Genomic DNA, 27500 nt, shown 5'->3' with positions numbered 1-27500 from the left:
AGGGAGGGAGGGAGGGAGGGATTGGATTCTGTACCTACAGGTCGGACATGAACAGCGTAGACAAACGAGGGGGGGGGGTTTCAGAGGAAAAGGAGGAATTAGAAAGAAGGACAGGAGGAGTTGTTTATGATGGATGACAGGATGCACAGGTGGGCAAATAGGTTTTACAGTTATTTTCACTTCTGTAATAAAACCAGGAAAGAAGTCAGACAAAACTTAATGAAAATATGAGGAAAACAGGTATTTTAATTTCATGGTTTAATGACATTTCAATTGCAACATATATTTTTGGATCAGAGACTATGTATTGTGATGTGTGGTCTCAATCGTGACCAGTGGGAACACGCAGTGCACCCAGGAAATGTCTTCCACACACGTCGATAATGTATTATACATGAAAGTTGTACTTGTAAATGCGGAGAAAGTACTTTTATATAAACAGTTTTTGACTTCTGATGTCAGTAGAATTAAGAGGGCTGCAGCTCTTCGATTTATTTCCTTTAGCTGGAGAGAAAATATATGAGCCAGCCAACATTTCTTTTATTGCAGTACTATCTGGGAGATAGTAAAACTCTGTTTACTGACCCTTGTTGAGACGTCTTCCTAACATTGGACTTAAATGGGATACGTTTGAATGATCTGACCCAACAGGAGCTTGTAAGTAGAGAAAGATTGTACGGAGGATTGAGGATTGAATCGTTATTAATATTATTAATAATTAGTGTAAAAGATGTGAATGTGCTGCCTGTGGTGTCTGAATAGGTTCTTTAAGGAGTAGAAGGAAGAGGGGACAGTAGGCACAAAGGGCAGAGAGAAATGTGTGTTTGAAAACGGAAATAAAGATGTTTTAGGAAGGATTGGAGAAGTTAGAGGAACAAAGAAGGAATACAGGAAGTTTCCATAATTTCTTGTTTTTTTTACCTACGATGGGGCAAATACGCCATCGCAGGAAGCAGAAAGCGAGAGATTGAAGACAGAGAGAAGTCAAGGTGGATCAAAAGATGGCGGGAGAGATGGATGAAAGGCCTCTTATGGCATCAATCGTCTACCTGTAAGGTGGATGCAGGAAGCTGAGGGGGGAGATGATGAGAGTGAGGGATTTATCTGCAAGTCAACTCTACATTCCAGGAAGAGGAAAAGTAGACGTCTTAAAATGATTGAAGGAAGTTGTGAGGGCTCATCTGAAACCTTACGGGGCCAGCTCTAATTCAAATGGATTTCTCAGGCTGTGTGTGTGTGTGTGTGTGTGTGTGTGTGTGTGTGTGTGTGTGTGTGTTGTGCTGCACTCTCAAGGAGAAGCCAACCTAGTCTTGTCAGTTCCAGTTATGGTGTACAGTTCTTTTAATTGGATACAGAACATGACTAACCACCTGTCCTGAGGAGACACACACACACACACACACACACACACACACATTTTTCCTGTCTTTAAATGTTTGTGTGACAGCTCTCCTGGATGTACATTTAGTCATGTGTGTGTGTGTTGTTGTGAGTCTGTGTGTGCGTTTGTCCTCAAGACATCTTTACTGTAACTATAAATCTATCTCACACTCTCTCTGACTGTGTGTATTTTGTGTGTGTCTGTGTTGCGGTGGTGGTTTACATGTCTTCCCTGGTTTCGTGTGTGTGTGTGTGTGTGTGTGTGTGTCCACAGCACAGAAGTGGATGTACGGAGGTCTGGACAGTAACGTGTTTCTGCAGTATCTGGCCTGGGTCACCTACCCTGTAGTCCTCATCACCTTCTCTGCCGGCTTCACCCAGATCCTCGCCCCCCAGGCCGTCGGTACGACCAACACACACACACACACACACACACACACACACACACACACACACACACACACACACACACACACACACACACACACACATCCAGATAAACCACCCCTACAGCACATGGACACTAAAGACACTTAAATACGTTGTATTGTGCATATTACAGCAGATGAAATAATTATGTAAGTGCCAGAATATATATTGATAACTGATACAACTGAAAAGCAATGAATCATCATTCACATAGTTTCAGCCGTATTACTGTAGTTACACGCGTACTTCAACAGCAAAGAGGCTTTCATATGTACAGTAAGTGGATTTAATACTGAGTTTAGATATAAAATGCTATCAAACCCCATCAGTATAAATACATAAAGTTACTTGATATAGAGTACTTTCTGTCACGAGGACTTGTAGTGCCGCCCTGTATTGTAATGAACTCCTAATCTGTGACACACTGTAACGCGCCTCCTTAGCCTCGGCCCCTCAAGGCTCTGCTTCATCCCCAGGGGCCCCCTCTGCTCCTCCACAGGTTCTGTGCACGACTCAAAGCTGTAGTATTCCTTGAAATGCAGGATAGGCTCCTCTGAATTCAGCGCAGTACTCCATCAGGTGCCTGTAAGTAATTTCTGCTCGAGGTAAAGAAGGCTTTACTGTCGCTCGAAGTAAAAGAGGCTGAAGAGATGTGTGCGAGGAGACACTGTGTTTTTTCAGCTTACTGTGAAAAAGAAGTCACAACCTGCTGTGCAAAAAAATCTTAAAACACACTTGTCGCATTCACAAATGCTGTAAAACAAGTGACGACATATTACATCATAAACTGACACTGCAGAGGCAGCAATACGCAGAGAGTCAGCTGGCTGTTCAGACCTGACATGACCACTCTTATGATGTCTGCGTGAAGTAATGCCCCTCATGCAGGCTGCAGAGTGGAACATCCCAAAGCATCCAAAAAATGTCAGAATCAGAATCAGAAATACTATATAATAATATATGTCATATATAGAATAGGGCACGAAAAAATGTTTCATTTCAGTCGATGATTATTGAGTAATTTTTAGGACCTCTTTAATGCCGACTAGGGAAAAAAAGGTTTAGTTTAACCATCACTCCACGCTGTTTGGATAGAGCCAGGCTAGCTGCTTCCCCATGTTTCCAGTCTTTATGCTAAGCTAAGCTAACAGCTGCTGATGGCAGCTTCATAGTTACCGCACAGATACGAGAGCGATATCAGTCTTTTCGTCTAATTCTCTGCAAGGACTGAATATGAGCGTTTCCCAACGCGTTGAACTGTCGCTTTAAGGCCGCGATGTAGGCGATGAGTATTCGTTTTGTTCTTCGTCCACTCGAAGGTCGGTTTGTTTTGTCTTTGAGCTGACGGTCAGCTGTAAGCGCCCGCTGTGCTCCTCTGCAGGTTCAGGTATTCCTGAGATGAAGACCATCCTGAGAGGAGTCGTGCTGAAGGAATACCTCACCTTCAAAACTTTTGTGGCCAAAGTCATCGGCCTCACCTGCGCTCTGGGCAGCGGCATGCCCCTGGGCAAGGAGGTAACACACACACACACACACACACACACAGCTCCACCCACCCTACAGCCCCCCTACATGCCTTTATGTACTGCCCATGTGTGCATGCAGTCTGGACTAGAACTACCCTTCTAATCAATCAAGTCAATTAATATGTGGCTCATACGACGAAATGCAAGCGGCTCCAGCGTGTGTTGAGGGAAAAACACTTTTTGTGTGTGTTTCTGCTAAGCTGTCCATTACAGGTGCATGTCATTATCGCTGACTTTGTGAAAGAAAATCAATATTCAGCTTTGCTCCTTTGTGTTGGCAGTGCCAGCCAAACTCGAATGCTGACCCATTATTCAACAGTTATGTTGTTTGCTAACACGGTTTCAGTGATTCACAGCATTAAAGCTTTGTTTGTGATAAAAAATCAAGAATCCAGAATCCAGACTGGCACCGAGCTGCCGTCAGCTTACACAACATCCAAAATAAACCTTCAGTCTTACTGCAGAATACCAGCTGCCTGCAGCTTCAGTTCAAATCATTATCAGTCATCAAAAAGCCCATGTAGGTCACAGTGAAGTGCAGGAACACAGCGAGGCAGAGCGGGTTGTAACACAGATTTTACAACAACTGTATCATGCCTAGAATCAGCGCATACATGCAGAACTAACATGAACTTCCCTGGGAAACATAACCCTCCCCGGCTCCCTCACATTCCAGCTCCCTACATCCCTGCAGCATGAATTACAAATGATTCGTAAATGGCACACGATAGGCCGATATGCTGAGGTTCAGGTTCGGGGGCAATGAGTGTGAAATCTGGAGAAACATGAGGAGAGAAAGGAGGAAGGGAAGCGTGTGCAGAGTTGACTTGAGACCTTTTCTAAACCCAGAGGGAGGCAGAAGAATGTTTTTTTCTGGAGATGTTAGGATCCCCAGTCCAGCTGTGCAGATGTTGTTTATGTCTTGGATAGTAATCTACACGACATGATACGCAGTGTTTCTAAGCAAAAACTGTTTCAGGTAAGTATGGCATCCCCCAAAAGGCTGCCTAGCCTGAAGACATACTTGCAGGAAAAATATATTTTCTCCTCACACACACACACACACACACACACGCCTCAGGCCCTTCTGGCTGCGTAGTACTGCAGCAGCTTCCACAGTTTGGATTCAGGCCTCTCACTTCCTTTAACCTGAGCATCACTCCTCAGATGTGATGCTCTCACGTTTAATCCTCTTCCTTCCACTTTGAACTTCATCCCCAGAATGTTTAATATTCACTGCAGACTTTTGCTGATGTGTTTTCACAGAGTTTTTGTGCGCTACAACAAACTGGAGGCCGGCGTGTTTCCCAACTTGTAACTTTTGCGCCTGATTTGTGTGTTTTCTTTTTCGTCCTGTCAGGGTCCGTTCGTTCACATCGCCAGTCTGTGTGCTGCTCTCCTCAGCAAGTTCATGTCTCTGTTTGGAGGAATCTATGAGGTAAGTTTTTCATGTCAATGCACTTCCTCTCTCGTTTTCTCCATTTTGCCCGACTGCTCAATTGATGTCACTGTGTTTTACTGGCAAAACTTTAAATGAAAACACCTGTTTTTCACTTTTCTTTTTGTTATTTCACACACACACTGTACACTCCATACACCACATAAGAGACTATTTCAACCTCCAACTCTATTTTTGCCTCTCAGGCTGTTTACGAGCCGCCCTGCCCTTTACAGGGTAATGTTTTTATTGGCAGTTAATAAAAAAATGATGCTCGGTCAAAGACTGTAAAGCCCAGGTGAAGAAATGAGAAGGATTTTAAGGATTAATACAGCTGTTTCCATAGCATTTATCACTTGTTGTACTACCATTATGGAAAGCTTAATAACTCATTTTGACATAACTTGTCATTTGCTAGACTGATTGCTACTTATTTTAACTCTTTCTTCTTCATGGTGTGGTGAAGCAGGTGGTGTTCAGTGACTTTTTAGAGCTTTTTCGCTGCCTGTTGCAGCCGAAAAAATCGCTATGAGAGCGGTGAGAGTGAACCAAAACAGTGAAGTTGTGGGCCGGATAGAAGTTGACGCTTTAATTCAGAGCAGTTTACGTGATTTTGCGTCAATTTCTTGATGATCAAAAGTCATATCCTCGGGCAGTGCTCACAGAATGATCATGTGCGATCATGTGATGATGAAGAGAGAAGAAATGAAACACGAGAACAGCAGGTGAATGGGAAGAAGGACAGAATGAAGGGAATGAAGATGAGTGTAGGAAATCATTTCCAACACCCATGTTTTCTGGGACAGCTGATGTCTGCAGCCTCATGCCTCTTCATTATTTTTTTTACACAGTACATCAGTCTGTTGGTCTGGTCTGTTGATGCCTCAGAACAGAGAGAAAATAAGACTTTTTCTCAGATTCAACACCTGAGAAAAGGCTTTTGCACATTTTTCTTTCACCCCATGTAAAGTCAACAACCAGTAATTTTATAAAAGTTTAATTAGTCAGTTATTTGTCAGCAGATTCGACTTTTTTCATCTTGACTTTTCTAACTTTTCCCAGAGAGAGATGCAGCGAGGTAGAGGTGGAAGTTTCAGCAGGGGAAAGGAAGAGGAGGATGGAAAAGATGCAGATTGAATAGCAAAAAAAGGAAAGAAAAATCATTTCCTTCTTCATCATCTCCTCCCTTTTCCTCTTCTCCGTCTCCTCTGTCCGTGGGGAGTCAGGGAGCTTGAGGAAGGCAGAGAGAATCTTGACTCTCATCTCTCTCTTTTCTGAAGATGTGAGCACCTCTCTGGGGGGGATGAAATGGTGGGAAGACGGGAGGGTTTGAAGTACAGAGGGCAGTGAGACAGAGAATCCCCACGCTGCATCCACAATGTGGACCTTAAACTGAGGGAAGGAACTGTTGTGTAGTCCACTGCATTGGCAAAACTGACATCTCAAATTGGCCATCCATGTACAGAGAGTGAACAGAGCAGCAGTAAAAACATTATGCAACTACAGTATACAAAGGTGTGGACACCAGCACATTACACCGATATGTAACCGATGAAGAGGAGCGTTTTCTGATCTAACCGCTTGGGTAGGTTTCAGGAGAGATCATGGTTTGGGTTAAAGGAAGTACTTAAGAGTCTTAATTACTGCGGCCTCTATCACTTGAACGCGTCTCGGACGCTTGCTGTTGTTCTTATTTGGCGGACAGTCTTGGCGTCTATATTAAGGCCTAGCCCAAATCATGAAGCACCTGAAGCACAGCCCCAGTGAGTACTCAAAAGTGTGTGGACAGGGTGTCCTCAAACTTCTGGATGATAACTATGATTATGAAAGATACACTTTTTCAAGGCTGATTGGAAGCACAACAAAAAACCTTAGAGCTGCTGAAGAAACACAGAATGTCTCCTCAGTCAGAAAACGTGGACCTTATTGTCCCTGAAGACAAACATAGAGCACGTCCAGCCTTGACCATGAGATACATAAGACACATAAAACATAGAATACAAACACGTTTACAACATAAATTCTCACAAAATACAATGTACAGAAAGTAGCATAACAAAATCATCGCTGTCCAGGGAGGTTTTATATGGAAGACTCTTCATCAGCTGGTAAATGAGCATCAACAGTTGCAGGAATTTTAGATAAAGACACTTCTCACTCTGTCCAGATGTCCATCCAGCAGGGAGTTTCTCCACATTATTTCCAACGAAACGGTTTAGATACTCACGTTTTGCGTTTGCTGATGATGAGTGGCAAAATTCAATCTGCTTTCTGAGTTCACTCTGTTGAAAACATGGTGACGTTTACCTCACACGGTAAACATTTTGGCGTTAGTTTACAGCCTCATTCTGTCCCTCCATCTCCTCCATTTCTCTTATTTCTAGATTTTGAATCTTTTCCATCTGCCCCTGTTATCTCTCTCTTTGGTAATCACCATCATTATCCACAGTCTCCCTGTAAACCCCCCCATTGCTACTCTTTCCCGCTCTCCCCTCCCTCTAGAGTGTTGTGCTGCATTTTATTGCATATTAATGCCGAGAGTGAGTGTGAAGTGTCCCTCTGCAGCAGCTTCTCGTCCTCTCCAGAGTTTAAAGTACAGTATGCTAATGTGGCCTGTGGGCTGTAAAAACCAGCTTTTTGTTTGAGCGAGCTTTTAGAGAGCGTAGTACTCCACACACACACACACACACACACACACACACACACACACACACACACACACACACACACAGTGGAGAGTGCCATTGTTTGAAAAAGGTATAATTGAAAAACATGAGGTGTTTTTTTGTTCTTTTTTGTCAGATCTATGAGATCTAAGTGTTTGGCGCTAAAACACTGGAGACTGTTCATTTAGTTGAATAAAATGGTTGAAAATCAGATTGATATTTGTTCAGTCTGACAGTGTTCCTCACTGCTCCTTTGTCTCTCACTCCCATGCTTCCTGAAGGAGCCTTGGACAAAGGTAATTCAATTGCACAATTCCCAGCATGCTCCACAGTCTTGTCCAAATTGTTTCACTGCAAAAAAAGTTAAACTATCGCTAAATATTTATTCCAGCGTCCAGTCTCCGGAAGGTGTTTTTAACCCTCTCAAATAAAATGTTTCCCCTTACGTTTTTTTAAAAGCGTCGCTGTATCATCACATGATTTATACTGTGTGTTCTGTATCAGCATGTTGTAACTCGTCATTGAAGCTATGTGAAGTTTAGTGTCCAGATGATGCCTGTGGTTCACCGATTCTCTCGTGTTTTGTAGTCACGAAGAACGTTTTTTAACTTCATGTCAAACCGTTGCTCCTTTATTTTATGGCTCAGCTGTTTTCAGACACTCTTTCTGACTCTACTAAATGTGTTGTTTCATCTGCTGATTTCTGACTTCAGGCTCTGCCATGTTAAATTCTTCTTCACGTGAGACAGGTAGCCTCGTGTAGCTGCTCCTCATGAACAGGTGGCGTTCAGCGAGTAGAAAGGAGCAATTTACGACAAGTTTGTGCTGTGAAGAGAGTGATAATCTGAAGGAATTTAGGGTTCGTTTAGTACAAGAGAAGGAAAACGTTTGGCTGCTGTTTGTAATGACTCAGCTGTGAAAATTGATTCAAGTGCAGTTTCATTTTTTCTAGAAAACGAGTGTCAGAATAAATTCTATCCTTGTTCAAATGTTCCACCAAAGTCTTGGGAAAAGAGATTTAAGCTTGGAAGAAGTGGAAGTGTTGCAGCCTAACGGCATGTTTTTATATATTCATCCAAGATGAACGTGTTTTGCAGTGTAAGCTGTATTTGTGTGTGTGTGTGAGAGAGAGATGTGTGTGTGTGTGGGCCTGTATTACACTCACCTTCCTTATGGGGACAAAACAGAAGTCCCCATAATGTAAATCATTAGATATTAAGGTGAAGACTTAAAGTTAGTGTTGGTTTAGGTTTAGGCAAGTAGTAGTCAGGGTGTGTGTCCAGGAAATGAATGTAAGTCAATGTAATGTCCTCTGAAGTGATGGAAATACGACTGTGTGTGTGTGTGTGTGTGTGTAAGCAGCAGCACTAATGCTAATCACAGTTCCACACTGTACGTTTGTAAGAGCAGGATAAGCCACTGAGTGTCACACACACACACACACACACACACACACACACACACACACACTAACCTCTCTTTATCACTACCATGCTACTTGAAGGAAACCAGCCTCATAGGAATGAAGGTAAGTAGGATCAGGCATGTCAAACTCATTTTCCCAGGATGGACAGGATCCTCTGCCCTGCAGTCATGCAGTCATTTCATTTCTTCTTCGTCTTCGTCTTCGTCTGTCTCACTGCGTGTTACACTGCAACTCCTCATCTCACCAGAGTTATTCTCTTAAAGACGGAGAGTTACGATGCTCTCTGCAGGTATTCAAGCACTAAGCTACTTTATTCACTTTTTCTTTCTTTTTTTTTTTGGTAACTTGTCAACTTTTTTTTGCCTCACTAGCTTTTTTTAATGGGATGAAATATCTGTGTTCTGAACTGCCAGTAGTTTAAAGAGATTGTCAGTGTAGTTATTGTATCTTCAATGTGTTATACTTCATGCTTACGTACCAAAGACTGACTGAAATGTAACCGTGTGTGTGTGTGTGTGTGTGTGTTTCAGAATGAGTCGAGAAACATCGAGATGCTTGCAGCAGCCTGTGCTGTGGGAGTGGGCTGCTGTTTTGCTGCCCCCATAGGAGGTGAGTCTTCAGAGAATACTATATATACTAACACAAGTCTGGCACACAGTACGCTGGAGGTGTGTGATATTTAACATGTGTTCAACTGCACATCACGCGGCATTCAGTAACTTTGTGTCATGACAGTGAAGGCGGCGTCTCTGTCTGTAAACCTCATATCATCTCATGTTAAGTTTAGCACATGCTAGTACAGACATCACACCAGCACTTTGTGCGAGTGACACAGTTTAGTGACCTGCCTGCGCTCGTTCAGTCAGTTTTACAGCTCACCATGACATTAACTAGCTTATACCGAGCTGGAGTCGGTATCAAAAAATAAAGATTAGCACGTCTGAGTGCAGATGCTGGCGAACACAGTTAGTTTTAAGTGGCTCTAAAAACAAAAAGACATGAGGAGCATTCTGCATGTCCAGAAATATCAATATAACGTATTTAAAGTCCTGCATATTCATATTGTGAATGTCATATATTCACGTCCTGCACCTCTTGGGTAGGAACACCATTCTCACTGCATTACATGGGTCTACTGTATTATTAATCATGTGGGACACAGGCTTTTACTTTGTCGTGTGTGGGACATAATGGCCAGACAGCTCATTTAAATTGTATGCGGTGTGTGTGTGTGTGTGTGTGTGTGTGTGTGTGTGTGTGTGTGTGTGTGTGTTCCAGGTGTGTTGTTCAGCATTGAAGTAACATCCACGTTCTTTGCGGTGAGGAACTATTGGAGAGGTTTCTTTGCTGCTACCTTCAGTGCCTTCATCTTCAGAGTTCTGGCTGTTTGGAACAGAGACGAAGGTAAGATGCTGCATAGTTATGGGACAGACGTTAGCCATGCCAAGACTAGACCTGGTCTTGTGATTCTGATGATTGTTTTGTCGATGGCTTGTTCTCTTCCCTCACTCTTGCTGTCCTCTTTCTTCCTCCAGAGACCATCACAGCCCTTTTTAAAACCCGTTTCCGGCTAGACTTTCCCTTCGACCTCCAGGAGCTTCCCGCCTTTGCCGTCATTGGGTGAGTCTTGACTGGTGATCGGTCACTTTCTGATTTCACAAACACATGTGGGCAGCGGGTGGGAATATGATATTTGTTTCAAAAACAAAAACAAAAAGGAAAGGAGCCATTAATTCAAGACCATACATTTTTAAAAGATTTACAGCCCTTTATAAATAATTCCTTATTAGAAAGTGTAACTTGGCTTGGTTTGCCATGAAAGTCCATAGAAAGTTCAAATGAATTCAAGCACTGAGTCATTGTTTTTGCCCATCTGGTTGTTCTGACAGGTATTCCCTGTAGCTGCAGCATAAATTCAGATATTATTCAGGAGCTGCGCTCACTGTAGCTTGTGAAGGTGCTACTTCAGGGTAGCCTGCGTGAGTCACCTAACATGGATAATTCAGCCTGCAACAGTTGCTAGCGCGCTGAGGCATGTCTTATTTTATCCTGCCTTAGCCTCTGGGCTCCTCCATGGCTGTGAATGAGACCACGGGCTCCTGGAAGGAAGCCGGTGAAGAGATGGGAGGGGGGAGGTGCTCTCCCTCCGTCCCCCTCCCTCTCTCACTCCCTCTCGGATGAAAGCACCTGCCTGTGTATAACCCTGCGTAGGCTCCCCGAGAAAAGAAAATCCCTCTCTTCTGTTCTTTCCTCGTCTTTTGTTCTTCATCTTTTGGCTGTTTTTTTGTTTTTTCGTTTTTTTATTTGTCCGGAGGTGTTAACGCCCACTCCTGCATCAGTGACTTACAGTACACTTAACACTGCCTCCAGTGTGTGTGTGTGTGTGTGTGTGTGAGAGGAGGTGCGTCCGTGTAGCTGATAGCTGTCAAGCCGGGAAAGTAGAAAGTCGGTCAGTGTCTCAGTCAACTAGGCCAGAAAGCGTTGGTTCTGTGCTACACGCTGCCGAGGGCGCGCCGCTGAAGAGTGGCACACTCTTCCTCTTACTGTTTACACCTTCAGGCTTCAGAAGTGAGAATCACTGGGACACAAGGAGGCTGAAACACAACCTGCACACATGCAAATACAATAGCCTCACTGTACCGTGTTTGCATTTCAGGTTTTTAAAGCATCGAACTTCAAGGAGCCCTGCGGAGTTTTCTCGTAAACATGCAAATTTCTGTTTACATTCAGTGTTTCTCACCAGAATACGTTCTGTGTGTCCTTGAGGCCCAACAAACATGTTGAATGTCTTTCCGTTGTCGTAAAAAACATTTCTAAAGTAGAATTTTATATTTATATTGAAGGCTGCATTGTTTACGTCTGTGTTTACTTTAGTGAAATAATTCTGTTTGGGTTTTGGATCGGCGGTTGGACAAAATAAACAATTTGACGACCTCACCGTGGGCTCTTGGGAATTATTATTTTGTGGCATTTTATTGCTAAATCAAAACAAATGTCTGCCTCATCAGCCTCAGAGGGAGTTCGTAGATCGTAGATAAAGTCACACCTGCCTGGCCTCAGAGTATCCTGACCCTCATTCTGATCAAAGTCTGAGCCGTCCCACGGAGAGAGGACATTTGGTCCCTTTTTAAGGGTCCGACTACAAAGAACACAAAAAGGCCCTCACGCAGTGTTTTCCTCGGCTGCTCCACGGGGGCAAAGACTCCTCATCATCCTGTCCATTACTTATTCAGAGGTATTTGACGGAATTAATAATGCAGCAAGATAAATTCATAAGCATTAGCTTGTCTGCATAGCTGTCTGAGTCTATTCTTTCTCTCCCTACCTTTCTGTCTCTTTTACCGCCATAAAGAGGACTCCCGCTGAGCTTTTAAATGCACGCTTATGTAAACCTCTTTTTCTGCTTTGACTCCGACGCCCCCACTCACCCCCATTTAACTGAATGCTCTCTCACCCCCCTTTCATTCTGTGTCTTTGTTTGTCTCTGTGGTTTCTATTTATTTCCTCCTCTGCATGGACAGCGTGTCCCTCCTACGTGTTCTGTTGACCCCCCCACCCCCGATCTGTACATTTGTCTCATACAGTATGTGGTTGTAAATATGATTCAGCTGCATTACATTTGCACCCATCACCCAGCTCCCCCTCCAGTGTAGTGGAGACCCACTATGCTTACATAGTTTTTATTGTGGCCCAGTGCACTGGGGACGACCTGTGGAGGTGGTCTAATTGATGCTTTGGTTTCTTTACATTTGGACTTATTTACTTTACTTATGTGTGTGTGTGTGTGTGTGTGTGTGTGTGTGTCTCTGCAGTATTGCCAGTGGTTTCGGAGGGGCGCTGTTTGTCTACCTGAACCGACTGATTGTCCAGTTCATCAGGAAACAGAAGGCCATCAACAGATTCCTCATGAAAAAGTAAGTGCAAAGTAACTAAGTAAATTTACAGGTACTTAAAGAGGTACTTTAACATATTGAAGTAACTCTGCAGCATTTTACAGGACAGTGATCAAAGAAAACGTGCCTTTTTCATTAAGCTCATGTAATGATGTGTGATATTGTCCCGTCTCTCTCAGGCGTCTGCTGTATCCTGCACTCGTCACTTTGCTTGTTTCCACACTAACGTTTCCTCCTGGCTTTGGACAGTTTATGGCTGGCAAGGTAGGTCCCGCACCCCCGCTCGACTCATGCTATTATTTTTCATACACGCTGCAGCCATTACTGTAATTCAAAAAGGTAAAAGAAAGCCTGTGGCGCTGTGGGCCTCCACCTGTCCACCTATTATATCTGATATGTTCTCAGTCTGCAGCGACACCAAATGTCTCTAACTCTGAATCAAATGAACTCGTGACATATTTTCTACGTGATATTCTGTTCCGGTTGTGGTCTTCGTGCAGCTTCAGACTGGTTAAAATGTGTGTTTGTGTGTATCATCTGTGTACACTGGAGGCTTGGATGAGCATACAGTCCTTTTGCTCCTGGTGTGACTTTCCAATTTCACCCCCTTCATCTGTCTAATTATCAGAATTAGAAAAGGAACATTCTGAGCATCCTTAGGCCTCTCACACACACACACACACACACACACACACACACACACACTCACACTGTTAGTTGTGGATCCTAATGAGAGGGTGAGTCAGGCTTCTGAAGCTCTAAATCTGCCGACACTGACCCACTCCTCTTAAAGCCCTTCTCCGGAGAGCACACTCAAAATTCAGTATCTGAAATCCCTCCGTCTTGCTCTCAGACTCCTCAGTCATCATTTCTTCGGCAGCGGGCGACGTTATCACCACCAGCGTCTCCAGCTGTCCCGGCTTTAGAGCGGCAACAGATGAATTTGTCGCCCGCTATCTTAAATCTTCAGCGACGACCTTTTCAGCACTTTGTCGACCCATTCTGTCATACTACACACTGAATGTTTCCAAGTAGTGTGTTTACATTTACATGCACAGAAGGTTTTGGTATTTGCACCTTTATCACAGAAGCACTTTGCTTCACTTGATTGATTGATGCTCAATTCTAGTGTCAGAGTCAAGGTCACATTTAGCGACTAAAGCTTTAATGCTTTAATGTAAATTCTTAACTAAAATGAGAAAACTGCTTCACAACAGCCCACCAATGTTTGCATATGCTGACGATGTCACTTCCTGTGGCCATTAGCTGACCCAGAAGGAGTCTCTGGTGACACTACTGGACAACCGGACGTGGGCCAAACAGGGCATCGCTGAGGAGTTTGACTACATCGGACACTCTCAGGCCTGGAAACACCCACAGGTCAACGTCTTCGTCACCCTGGTCCTCTTCATTGTCATGAAGGTAGGAGAGAAAGCATCATCATGTAGGTTAACTTGTGTGAGTAAATACATACAAAAGATTGTGATAGCTCCACGCTCTCGCTGTGAAAATCAATTATCGCCAAGCCCTACAGTCACTTTTAATCTTCATCTCCCTCATCATTATCTCCCCTCTGGTCCCTTCCTTCTTTATTTTCACCTCCGTTGTATATAATCCAATCCTTCCTGCAGGATGTGTGCTGGCACAGTATGTGGAATCCACACACATACAGTGTGCTGCTGATGGCTATAGTGGCATTAAAGATAAAGGAAGGTCATGAGGAGAGTGTGAATTGAACATGAACGATAATAAATGGGAGGGTTTTGCCCTCTCTATTCGATACTGGCCCTGGGCTAATGGGATAGTATTGGAAGCGAGCCCATCTCCTCTTGTCACTGGTAAAGAACAAAGGGAGACCATGTTTAAAAAAAAAATGCTGGAAAGTGTCCTGTCTCCCTCTCACTGTGTTAAAAAGTTATGTTCCCTGGAGGCCATTAAACTTTTGGCCCACGTTGATGCTGTATGAGTGAAAGAACTGCATATATATATATATGTATATATATATATATATATATGAAGACGTGGCTCTGCCTGTCCTGTTTGATAATACAGGTCATATGAAAGGTGTTCAACAAAAGGAAGTGAATCCAGCCTATAGACTGTGTGGGTTCATGAGGACACTTTTATCTCTCCTAGCTCTTTATTAGCGAAGAGCAGAGAGGAATCAGGTCGCAGCCGCTCGTTTTCAGTCAGCGCTGACAGTTGCTTTTGCCGGTCAAAATAATAAATATCACCAGCGGCTGTCGCTAATTAACGTTAACTCCAGCAGCAGCTGTTGTCTTGTGAATGTGCTCTCTGCAAGCTGGTGTCTGGACTTGGCCAAAGACTGGGGAAAAGACACATCATGCATCCCTCTGCAACATAGACCGACAGAGCGGTGGTTGGTTATGAATGACCCTCCAGTGTTCTGAAAAAGGAGCTTGTGAAAAATAAGGTATAAAAGTCCGCAGGCTACTCATGTTTCAGACAAATCGTAAGCTGATAACAGATCTTTTGGATATCAGAGGTTTAGATATTCATGACTTTAGTTACTTGTGAATAATTCAAGTGAAACCTAATTAGAGTCGATGAAGGATTTGACAGGATTCTGGTTTGATAAAATTCTACTAAGTATTTAAAGATATGTTTTGTTTATAAATGAGATAAAATGGCCTGTTTACTTTCACTTGCAGAAGGGAAAGATCTAAAGATGTAAAAAAAGAACAAGCTTAGTTCCTCCTTGAAGATGTAAAGCATAAATGTATTCACATGAAAATAATAGCAGAGCAAATATTATATATACTGTAAATCTAACATTTCTCAGAAAATGTACTTTTCAGTGACATTTTGTGTAAACCATTTAAGGGCAAATCACTAAGGTTGTTGATACCATCAAGGTGAGGCAAGGAGAGAGGTAAAGTAAAGTATTGGAACCTTGCCACTACACGTTTGGCCTCAGTGGAAGAAAACAAGCTGAACAATTACTTTATATTCATTTTCCTCTTATGAGAGGAAACGCCAGAGAGTCGCCACCCACCCTCCTGTTTCTCTTCCGTCCTCAATAACGAGAAGAGGCCAAAGAGGAGTTTGGGAGCCCGGACGAACTCTGCGTCCTGCCAGCCTCCGTGCTGCTGTTACGGCAGCTGTTTAGTGCTGCTTGTGTTGTGATTAGATTGGCCTTTTTTTAATGTAACCTTTATTTATATGGGCCGCTCCGTTCAGCTGAAATGACAAGTCCCCTCCTCCAAATACAAAAAAGCAGAGGTTGTAAATCTCCCCTTACTGCGTCAAGAGCTGTGAGTGTGTGTGTGTGTGTGTGTGTGGCTCTGCTGTGAACTTCATACAAGTACAGCACACAAAGAGAGCCCTCCAAAAGTGCGAGTGGGTGCAGAACAGAGTGGAGCCGGGTTATGTGCTTATGTATGCTCGGTTGTGTGTAGGTGAGTACACGGGCAGCTGAAATTTGAAATCTGGTTTTCTAAACTGTAGCTGCTGCTGTTACTTGACATTAGAATACGTTTGTTTACAGCAAAGCTGCACTCGTGAAATTTGGTTTTGTCAACTAGAGTTAGATCAAGAAAGATATACAGAATAATAAATGAGAAAAAATGATCAATATTTCTTATTACTTTTTGGTTCAAAAACGGGCGCGTAATTTTGTTGTGTCATCTGTAATTAATTCCACTTCTGTTGTGAAATTTCGAACTTTGTGAAAAATATTATCCCATTAAGATACTGAGGTTTCTTAACCCCAGTATGTTAATAACCCAATCATTTATCATTTCCATACAGTCATTTCATTTTGCTGACTCTGCTCTTTTCAGCATGTACCACTATCTCATAATTGTAACTTGTGGCCAGCAAAAGTCACACATTCTCACTTTAAAGCTACTATGCATAGATATAGTTTGTTCATTATAGCTTATAGCTTTATTCTAATGCTGTTTTTTTTGAAAACTGGTGCTTGCATTTCTGTATTCTACCTGTAGGTGTTGCCAAAGTCAGATATGATCAAATCCCACCTTTAAGGGCTTTAAACTCAAACCAAATAAACCTAACCGGAATAATAAAGAAAGAATTGGTTCTGCATTGAAGTGGATAGATGGACAGGATAAAGTTGTGATGTGCACCTCATGTAATAACAAAAAAAAAAACACATCCACAGATGAGTTGAGCTGAACTACTGCCAAGCAACCGACTGCAAAATGTGGTTAAAAGCAGGCAGTGAAAGGAGAATCCAGCGCCGGCCAGCAGCTCCGGTGTCAGTTATGTAAGCACAGAAGTGATGGTGTGACAGTCTGTACTGCGGCAATGGCAGAAACTGACTCACTGTCTCTTTGTCATTGTTTCTGAGCAGCACAATAGAGAACGTCTCTCGCAGCCTTTTGTCTGTCACGTATCTCAAAAAAATGATTTCAGCCATTTTCACTGAATCAACTTTTCTTGTTGAAGCCTCATCCGTCAGTCCCATCCTCCTCCTGTCCTTCGGGGGAAATGATGTCTCTCAGCATGGCGTCTAACCTCTGTGTGTGTGTGTGTGTGTGTGTGTGTGTGTGTGTGTGTGTGTGTGTGTGTGTGTGTGTGTGTGTGTGCGTGTGTAGGGTTGCTAAAGACAAATGCAGTTTTTCCCCATATGTGACATAGAGGTGAAATGTAAACACACACACATACACACACTTTGCTAACTTTAATCACCCACCTGCGCAAAAATCTCTTATCGAGCTGCTCTTAACATCTGTCTGTGGGCATGCACTGACTCACGTCCTCTCACACACACACACACACACTCACACAGCATTCAAAGTGAGGCTGTAATGGCTCTGTCTAATTACAGCCTTTGGTTTTCTTGGATTCAGCCTGGTGATTTTCAAAGGGGAGATTGCTCTCTCCCTCTCCTTCTCCGTAATGAATGGTTCTTTTATCCGACGTGGCAGCCATCTTGTCTTGTTGCTCCTTTTGACGCCGAAACTTCTGAGAGGGCTCTCATTCCAGCTGCTAAACTTTTTGAAAGTAAAGGTGCGTGGAAAGTGTCAGGGAGGTCCATGTCGGCAGGTCAGCAAATGAAGCTGCTTTGATTATAAGTGTTTGGGTGCAGCACGAAGACAATGTGTCCTCGCTGTTAAGTTCACTGCACCTGGTGTGAAGAAGATGGGTGTTAGCTGGGGTATTGCTGAGAAAGTTTTTATGTATTTATAACTTTTTAACACACCTGAAAACACACACACACAAACCTGCAAACTAATTTGGCATGCTTTGTAGTTAAATGCTATTTTTAGTGTCTGCAATTATGCACATCAACAGCTTTCAGTTTTTAATACAGGTGTGTTTCTGTGTGTGTGTGTGTGTGTGTGTGTGTGTGTGTGTGTGTGTGCGTGCCCTACAGCCTGACTGAGTCCCCTGTTATCTGTGTGTGTGTGTGTGTGGGTGTGAGTGTGTGTGTGTGCATCAGAGTGAAAGAGAGATGGCGGGACTGTAATTGGAGTGGGAATAGAAGAGGGGGCCCTAAGGGTCCCCTGAGGCCCCCAGGCGATAGACTGTCCTTTGAATGTGACACACACACAAGCACAGAGGACTCCCAGATGACTGACAAATTAAATAGAGTATAAATGTCCTGGATACTGCGTCATAACTGATACCCTTGACCTGAGTATCCTTCACTTCGCCCTTCTCGCTCACTTGTTTTTGTTTTCTTTCTTTTCATCCCCGTGTTCACCTCAGTCGCCAGAGTTTTTAGCCTATTTCTAAAATGTGACAAACAACAAGGAATCAAGGTGAATCGAGGCCTGGGGGGGGGGCAGTAATAGGTGTTAAACTGTGCTGCCCGGGCTTTGACCATAGCCTCTATATAAAGATGTAAAGATGGCCGACGCGTCTCCGCCACAGACTGTATATAAAGATGGCCGACATGTCTCCACCACAGACTGTATATAAAGATGGCCGACGCGTCTCCTCTTCCTCCCACTGTATAGAAATGAAGCCAAACTCTCCCGGATACGGTCGCTGCCATCTCGCGCTGGTGACATCATTTGGAGGCAGAGTCTGCGCAGTGGTGATCAGGAGGTGGAGCTGCGATGCGAGGTCCCGCCCATACACCCGCCCGACCCAATCGCGAGCACACCGCAGTCAATCTCAGCTGTCAGTCATGACGTTTCACCCCGTTTTTGTAGCATCAAATAACTAATTAAAACCAAACTGATCAGAAATACGAACACGTGAACAAACATCAGCGTGATGAGAACTACCTGAAATGACAGAAACCATCTTTGGGAAAAATGTATTTGATGTGATTTTTTAGTTCGGCCCATGTCATATCCACTAACATGGAGGGGGCGGGGCTTATGACCTATACTGCAGCCAGCCACCAGGGGGCAATGGAGGCGTTTTGGCTTCACTTTTGGGGAGCTGTCATGTCGTCCATCTTTATTTACAGTCTATGGCTTTGACCGATGAGTATTTGACGTCTAATGTTCATAAATTTGTGGTGAAGTCACTGACTTCTACAGTTATTCCACCTTTAATTATAACATTTTAGTTTAGAAGTTGAGTTGAAAACAGCACATGATGGACCCCCCAGAGACGAGGCAAGCAGTCAAGCCTGTAAATATCACTGTAAACTCCATATGTGCTGTGCAACAACGGACATTTTAACAGGTATTAAGGGGGGTAGGACATAGGAAATGGACAATTATTAAAAATATTATTATTATTTTTATTCAAAATGTTGGTCTTCCAGCCTCTGGCCTAATATTCTCCACAGAGAGCCATGATTAAACAAATGATAAAACATGTTCATGCATATGTCAGTAAAATCTAATGGAATTCAAGTTAAGGATTTCCCATAGGTAATTGGCGTTGTATTGATCAATTATATGATAAATTTGCAATTAATCTAACTACACCGTATCTATTGATTACCTGCCCTGTGTTTCTTCCTTCGGTGTTGCAGCAGGAGCAGGCGCTGTAGTTCACTGTTACGCATATTAAAATTCTAACCTCAAGCGCACAGCCCCGCAGAAATTGCGATGAAAGATGAATTTATTTCGGCTGAACAAATTATACGGAAACGTCACAATGCCAAGGTTACGTTGTAAAGTTCCCGATGGTCTTCGACGGAGGCTTCATCAGTTTCCTGCTCTCTGTGTTTGAAACGTTCTCGACGTCTGAGAAGCAGCAGCAGAAAGCTCGTCTTCTTCTTGTACGTTCCTAATGAATTTACGTCTTTTTCTTTGATTTTGTTTTTGTTTTTATGAGTGGATGGTATAAAAGTCCGTTTTAACTGTCAGACACCTTTCCTGTCTGTGATTAGAAGTGCAGGCAGCACACCATGTGACCTGTATACTCTGTTGTTGCCCCAAGGAAAGAAATTATAAGTCTACTTTCTATGCCGATTTGTCTGTTGCACAATTTGTTGTCAGTCATGTGGATAGAGTACCAGTAACATTTAGGCGTTTAAATTAACTAGAATTAAAAAGAAGGCAGATGCACATATTTTTGTCCAGCAAACTCATTACTGATAATATCCACTCAAGACATCTGAGTGGATATTATCAGTTTTATTCTAAAATAGTTTGGCCCTGAAGCAGCTCTATAACTTATAAGTCTCATTAAAGCCACAGTCAAAATTAATGTGGTTCATTAAGTCATTTTTAATTGGCTTTTAATGTTGAAGGTTGTCATTTCATTTCTTCACTTCCAGGGTTTTAAACCAACAATCTTTTCTTTGACTCAAGGCTCCTGCTTCCTTTAACGGTTTATCGGAGCCCCCCTTCGGTTTGAGGTCGGAGATCCTCTTAAACGTTGATGGTCGTGCACTACCTCAGTGAGATGTACACTTAGTAGATTACATTAGATTAGATTAGCTGAAACATTAATGATTCCCTTGAGGCAAAGTGAGTCATTGCTGCTGCAAAGAATCAGATATAGCAATAGCTAGGAGGACATAAATAGTAATTGGGCAAATAAAGGGTACATATATGTCGGGAAATGCTGATGCGTCTCGTCCAAAACGATCAACTCTCAATTATACTGTTGCGCTATGTCAGTTTGAAAAGTGCTCACGGAGTCATGAAAGCTATCCAGCTCATTTTATCCCTTCAATGGTAAATGTGCTGCAGACCCTCGGCCCCAGGGCCCTGTAACGTCCAGGCTTATAAACCCACTGAGTTAGACATCAGGCCGTGCTGGTTTTGTTAGGTAGGCAGGTTCAGGTGAAGTGAGACTGATGCAGTTTCTTGACTGATGTTTTTGACAAAAGGTCAAGCTCTTGAGTTCTGCTGCCTACATATTAATGCATAGATAATAATACTACAATAATCGTCTTTTACTTGTAATGAAGTGTTTCTATAGCGTGTCATTACTACTGAGTGCTTCTTCCAACACTTGAAGCAGCATAAATACATATGGACCCCAATTTCCAGCCAGAGGTGATCGTGTCTTAAGTGGCCATTAGTCCATCTCCTTGGCAACCCGAGCTACCTGGAGGAGGACCCGTGGGCAACTGCAACTATGCAGACAGTGATCATATGAGCGTGGTTGCCATGGTTAAGGCCCTCGTCCTATGAGGACTGAGAAGAAACCGCCAGCATCCTGCCACACTCACCTGCGCGTGTGTGTGTGTGTGTGTGTGTGTGACTGTGTTATTATGGGTAAACAAGCAGCTGGTTCAGATTACACTGTCATCTACATCCAGTGGCTCTGCTGGAAATGTCTCTGCAAGCATCCTTCCCCTCGTTCTCTCCACGTGGGCTCAGAAGCGGGGCTCTCGGACTCAACGTGCACACGTGATACGCATGTTTTTAGATTCAGATTCAGTTGTAGATACGTTTTCCAAGGATATCATTATGTCTATCGCGACTAAACGGCCATCAATCCGCTTGGAACCGCTGACATTTTGTCACCTACTTTTAGATTTATTTATTTATTAATCTTAATCATTTTTAGTCGACCAACAAGAACATTTTATGAACATTGTTATGATCCACGGTACTAAAGAGGCTGAGTGTGGACGTACACTCCCTCTGCAATATGGTTTAAGGAATATAAAAACAAAACAAAATACTTACAGTCAAGTTTTCTCCTCATAATGAAATGGATTTTATATATATATATATATATATATCAGTTGTTACTTTTTAGAGCACAACTTCCCTCAATTAATGTATTATGTTTTGTTGTTATGTATTAGCAACCCATCTGAACAAGTTTACTCTAAAAATGATTTTTGTACATACTTTTATGACTATAACTGCGCACAGTTCTGATCTGCTGCACTATAGAAGCTGCAGTAAACAGTTCAGATGGCAGCTGCTTTCACTTACTGTGGATTTCATTGATTACTGTACATTTACAACTGGATTAAATTGCATTGTTCTCCGCTCAGTGTGGTTTTTAAGGTTGTGTGGCGATCTGTCTCACGGCTACACACGCACATACACACTCCTCGGAGTTCATGGCCTCTGTAATAACGTTAAGCCTACGTTATGAGTTCCCAGATCCTTTAAAGCTTTCTACCTCTTATTAGGTTTTTACTGGCCCGGCTGGAGGAGAAATAATAAGAGAGGGAGACAATCCACGACAAGTCTGAAGGATTATTCCCATGACTTTATCTCTTTCCCATGAGGCCTACTTTGTGCATTCAACTGGTCGTGGCTCTGTTACTCCCTGGCGCCCGGCCGCATTCAGCTCTGATTCTCTTCACCAAGTCCGTGTCATGGCGTGTGTGTGTGTGTGTGTGTGTGCGTGAACACCTACCCACGTATGTGTGCAGTGCAGGGTGTGAAAACGGCGGCAGTGTAGGGTTACAGAAGGAGATCCATTACTTCACCATGGCAGCCGGCCTTAATTACAGCTAACTATAGACGGAGCGGAGGGAGCAGAAAGGAGAGGGAGAGAACGGGAGGCATGGAGGGAGAGACGGAGCAATGAGTGTAATTAAAAAGTCTATTTGAAACCACGAGATTATTACAGCGATGCGGTTTGTGTAATGGCTTGTACAATACTCCAGTTCACGCTTCTTATTTTATGCATGCAAACGCTGAATGTCACAAATTCTCAACTGTGTCCATCTGCTGAAACAATGGCCTAAGTGAAAGAGTGTAAGTGTATGTGTGTGTGTGTGTGTGTGTGTGTGTGTGTGTGTGTGTGCGTGTGTGTCTGAATAGTATTGACCTAAATAAAGTTTAGAGGACAGCGCAGAAATGAAAAAGATGTGAATTTGTGATTTTAAATTCATGAAACTTTTATTTTTTGTGTGCGTTTAGCAGAAAAAACTCAGTAGTTTAAAATGTGTGTGTGTGTGTGTGTGTGTGTGTGTGTGTGTGTGTGTGTGTGTGTGTGTGTGTGTGTGTGTGTGTGTGTGTGTGTGTGTGTGTGTGTGTTGCCTGTTAGGGTTGGGAATAGTTCAACCTTTTGGGATCATGCTTATTCACTCTCTTGCAGAGAGTTAGATGAGAAGACCGATGCCACTCTAATTTGTAAAAAGTTTGTACGCGCCGCAGCTAGGCGCTGGTTAGCTTAGCTTAGCATAAAGACTGGAAGCAGGGGAAAACAGCTAGCCTGGAGTGTCTGCTGGTTGCACCAGGGAGACGACAAGACCGCGAGGAGACTGAGTTGCTGGGTGTTGAGTGAAACACTGCTTTTCAGCCTGGTGTTAGGAGACTCTTCAGGGTGCCCTCAGATTAAGTACATTTTTGCTGGATTCATAAAAGTTTGGGAAATTATGTCTGAGCACACCGTGAGACATTGATCATCGTGTTCCACCTCCAATGTCAAGGATATGATTGATCATATATTTACTGTAGTTGATGTCACACTTGCTGTGTAGAGCTTGAATTGAATTTTAATGAGACATCTAATGAGTGTGTGTTATTTTTGATCATTATAGTTTTAATACTAGTCTTAAGTTTCAGTCCAGCTTTTTAAGAGTCATATCAGTCGAACTCTCTGCTCAAACTTAGGGACACGCACACACAAATGCACACACACCTGTCGATGACACTCACACACTGTCCGTGGTGACATTTCCCTTTTTTTTGTTTGTCTTTCCTAATTAGCCGTCTCTTCCGCTCGCCTGGCACAGTGTCGGCCAATCGGCAGAGCCTGCTCATTAGCCAGGGTTCATTTCAGGGTCTTTGTCAAATGAAGAGTGAAAGTGACAGCTCAATCTAACCTCGGCAATAAGCTCCGCATGGCCGCGTCCTCCCTGCTAGAGGAGGATTCAACACGGCTATCATCTAGGGGCACACAGGATGGCACTCTGAAGCTAATTGAAATGCCACCCTGTTCTTTCTTTTTATGTCTTTTCTTTCTTTCTTCTTTTTCCTCTCATAGTTCTGGATGTCTGCTCTCGCCACCACCATCCCAGTGCCCTGCGGAGCCTTCATGCCAGTGTTTGTCATTGGTAAGGAGTAACTGGCCCTGTGTGTGTATGTGTGTGTGTGTGTGTGTGTGTTCTTGCTGAGAGTTGAATGAGGAGATGGACACCACTCTCGTATCTGTTTAAAAATGAAGCTACAGCCAGCAGCCGGTTAGCTTAGCTTAGTATGAAGACTGGAAACGGGCGGAAACAGCTAGCCTGGCTCTGTCTGACGGTTACAGAATCCGCTCACTGATTAACACGTTACATCATGTTTGTTTACCATACAAAAGCTGGCGCGTAAAAACAACAGTGGCGTATTTTTTTGTTACATCTGGACAGAGCTAGTCTAGCTGTTTCTACTGCTGGCTGTAGCTTCATAGTTAACGGACAGGCGTGCAAAGCAAATTAGCTGTTTATCCCAAAATGTCCAACTATTCATTTCACATTAGAGTTATAAAATGTTTTTTTAAATGAACCGTAATATCACAAAATAGTTATTGTCTTCAAACATCAAGCTAGTTGAGGTGAGAAGTCCTTTTTACTCCCACCTCACAGAGTGGAAATATATGCACACCTCAGCCAAAGTGATGCTAAAACATTGGACCAATACAAGAGAGGTTTGTTTGTTTGTTTGTTTCTGAGGAGGAAAGATGGCTGCCACTTTAGAGCAGTAATACAGTTCAATAGTGTTAATCACTGCCCCCAGTATTGATGGTGGTCTCTGTGTTCTTTGTGTACGTACGTGTGTGTGTGTGTGTGTGTGTGTGTGTACTTCAGGGGCAGCCTTCGGTCGCTTGGTTGGAGAAAGCATGGCAGCCTGGTTCCCAGATGGCATCCACACAGATGGCACCATCTACCCCATAGTGCCAGGAGGCTACGCTGTCGTGGGTGAGTTAAAGACGCAGTCATGGTGATTCTTCACCTGTCACTCTCGACGTTCTCACTTTCTTGACTACTTCTCTACGTTTCTTTACTCACTGCTGTTTCACATTCAAACCATTTTGCTAATATTGGTAAAATATTTCTCATTCATAACCAACTCAACTGCTCTTAAGTGATTCAGTCTCTTCAAGATGTGGTTTTTTTTTTACTTGTCATTAGGCTTCTGTGAGACTTCAGTGCTTCCACTTGAGTGAAATATTTCAGTGGCCTTTCTTGCCACTGCTCATAGAAAATGAATCAAGATGAATATTTCCTACAGCCCAATGCCTCAGTTCACAGCTCCAAGTCCAAGACTCTAAATGGACCCTGATTAAAGGGGTATGATCAGACTCTCTCGACAGAATCGGATTACATTCACAACATCAGCGGGCCAGACAGCTCAGGCACCAACTGACAAAACAACAAACTCTCACAGCCCATAGTGCTCACGTCCTACTTAAATGTTTAAACGCTGAAAATGCAACTTGTTATTCAAAACTTCTTTTAAGGAATAGCAATTGTGCCAAAGTAGTTGCTTCATGGAATAAAAAGTGGCACAGAGCCATAAAAGTATGTATTATTTCCTTAACCTCCAAGCAGAATTAGAAAACACAACAGTAATGTATTTTAATCTCCCTTTCATCCTTTTTTTGGTAACTAACTTCTTGTTTCACTGTCCGACTTCTCGCTGTTTGTTTTAGTCTGACAGATCATAGAAATATCCAAATCTAGTTTCAGACAAGTTCTGATCAAACATAGTTTGCTCTTGGTTGGAAAGTCAGCTATTCCTGCAGCTGAAAGCCTGTTAGCGTCAGTACTTTGTCATAGTCTCAGCTGTGTTTCACGATATGAAAATTAAGCCGAGAGACGAGAGGTTTCGAGGAATTGCTGGGATTTTACAGTAAAACGGCCGCTGCAACTTTGCATTAACAGTAGCTACACAAAAGATTTCCAACGCGGCACTGAGAGTAACTCTCTCTTTGTGTTTAAGCTTATATCGGCTGATACATCAGGATCTGCAGCGCTCAGAGCCTATCATGCAATCTCTGTAGTTACGCACACACAGTAAAACAGGAGAAGGTGGACTTAAAGCGTAAATATAAGCTTCGGGTCGCGGTTACGTGTCTACAGCGCGTCTAAGTGAAACCTGAGCCGACACGCTGCCTGTGTTGATTCAAATAGAAGCCTGTCTGTTCTATCAGATGCATGAGAGACGTTAGACACATAAAATCTTTCAAATATTTGTCATTAAAGTGGATCAAATTCTGGTTTTATGTAACATACAAACAATCACAAGTGGCTGGTGTTAGTCTTCTTCTCTATCTTGATGCTTTTGGCCTAAATCCTCCCTGCTGAAGCTGCATGTCTAATGAGATGCAGAGCCGTGATTCCCTCCACCGGGCTACTTGTTGACAGTCGTGCTGATTATGCCGTTGTTGCAGGTTGGTGGTGGCTGTTTTTCTGGGCTGCTGGTGTTGTTGTTGTTGTTGTTGTTGTTACGGTGCACTGTAGCTGATGACTCAGCCCTTTACAGGCCTTGACGCTCTGATGAGCCTCTTTCATCTCACAGCGGAGCTCGCTTTAAGGACTAAATGTTAGGATGGGCAGAGGGAGCAGTAGCATTTATCTGAGGAGGGTGGGCAGACATACACAGGCTTAATTAAGTTACGAGAAAGAACAATGAAAGCTGCCTTTGTAGACCCTCTCGCCCGCCATCTGTTTCTCTCCTCTCTCTTCTCACTTTATTTTAATGCTTTCATTCTCTACTACGTTTTTTGTTTTTTTTCAGTGTTCATCTCATTCTTTGGATTGGATTCATCCATTGTCTCTGCTGAGCAGTGAAGGCTCACTTGGCCCCATGCTGCTCTGTCTGCTTTGATGCAGCTTTTATATTGCTCTTGCCACCACACTTTACAGGGGGGGAAAAAAAAAGACTTGGAAATATTGAGGTTCCCCTTTGGATTGAATTAGCTGAATAAGCTGAGTAAATGTTTCCCTTGTGGGCACATGAGAGAAGATTGTGTGGAGAGGAATGTGGATTGGGTTTGTTGGGCTGAGAGGAGACCGAGTGTTTGGTCTGGTCAAGGAAATTGATAACAGGATGATGACATAAAGATTTGAAATGTGGTTTTATGCAGTATATTGTGTATATGATCTAAACCAGCAATGCTCCAGTATTGAACAGATTTATAGAAATATTGATATTGTTGGGAGCATATAGCTGAACTGTGTGACCACCTAAACTGTGCATGTGGAGATAATAATGATGAAACACAACCCATGATTAGGTCATTTTTTTACATGTTTTTATACATTTCTAGTACAGTTAAGCCACAGTATAAATGATGTATGACATATATATATAAGTGGAGCTAATCTTGACTATTTGTAATAACAATGCATAAGATCATCACAGGTTTAGTTTGTAAAATATTCATCTGTAAAGTAGCCACTAAAGTAAAATAAGTTATTCAAAAATCTGCTTT

General features: G+C 43.0%; 1 protein-coding gene across 3 annotated transcripts in view; it reads left to right on the top strand.

Moving 5' to 3' along the window:
• LOC139284909 (chloride channel protein 2-like) overlaps window positions 1-27500 on the top strand; it is an 83252-nt gene that overhangs the window by 23513 nt on the left and 32239 nt on the right. For all 3 annotated transcript variants that reach the window (XM_070905276.1, XM_070905275.1, XM_070905274.1), the window contains exons 3-13: window positions 1655-1783; window positions 3191-3324; window positions 4696-4773; window positions 9396-9474; window positions 10144-10269; window positions 10401-10485; window positions 12678-12779; window positions 12938-13022; window positions 14025-14180; window positions 24066-24135; window positions 24871-24981. In XM_070905276.1, coding sequence (XP_070761377.1) covers window positions 1655-1783; window positions 3191-3324; window positions 4696-4773; window positions 9396-9474; window positions 10144-10269; window positions 10401-10485; window positions 12678-12779; window positions 12938-13022; window positions 14025-14180; window positions 24066-24135; window positions 24871-24981 — 1155 coding nt within the window. The remainder of the gene's footprint in view (window positions 1-1654; window positions 1784-3190; window positions 3325-4695; window positions 4774-9395; window positions 9475-10143; window positions 10270-10400; window positions 10486-12677; window positions 12780-12937; window positions 13023-14024; window positions 14181-24065; window positions 24136-24870; window positions 24982-27500) is intronic.

This window comes from Enoplosus armatus, chromosome 5 (assembly GCF_043641665.1).
Source record: "Enoplosus armatus isolate fEnoArm2 chromosome 5, fEnoArm2.hap1, whole genome shotgun sequence".
NCBI lineage: Eukaryota > Metazoa > Chordata > Actinopteri > Centrarchiformes > Enoplosidae > Enoplosus > Enoplosus armatus.
This window is presented reverse-complemented; position numbering and strand designations above follow the sequence as displayed.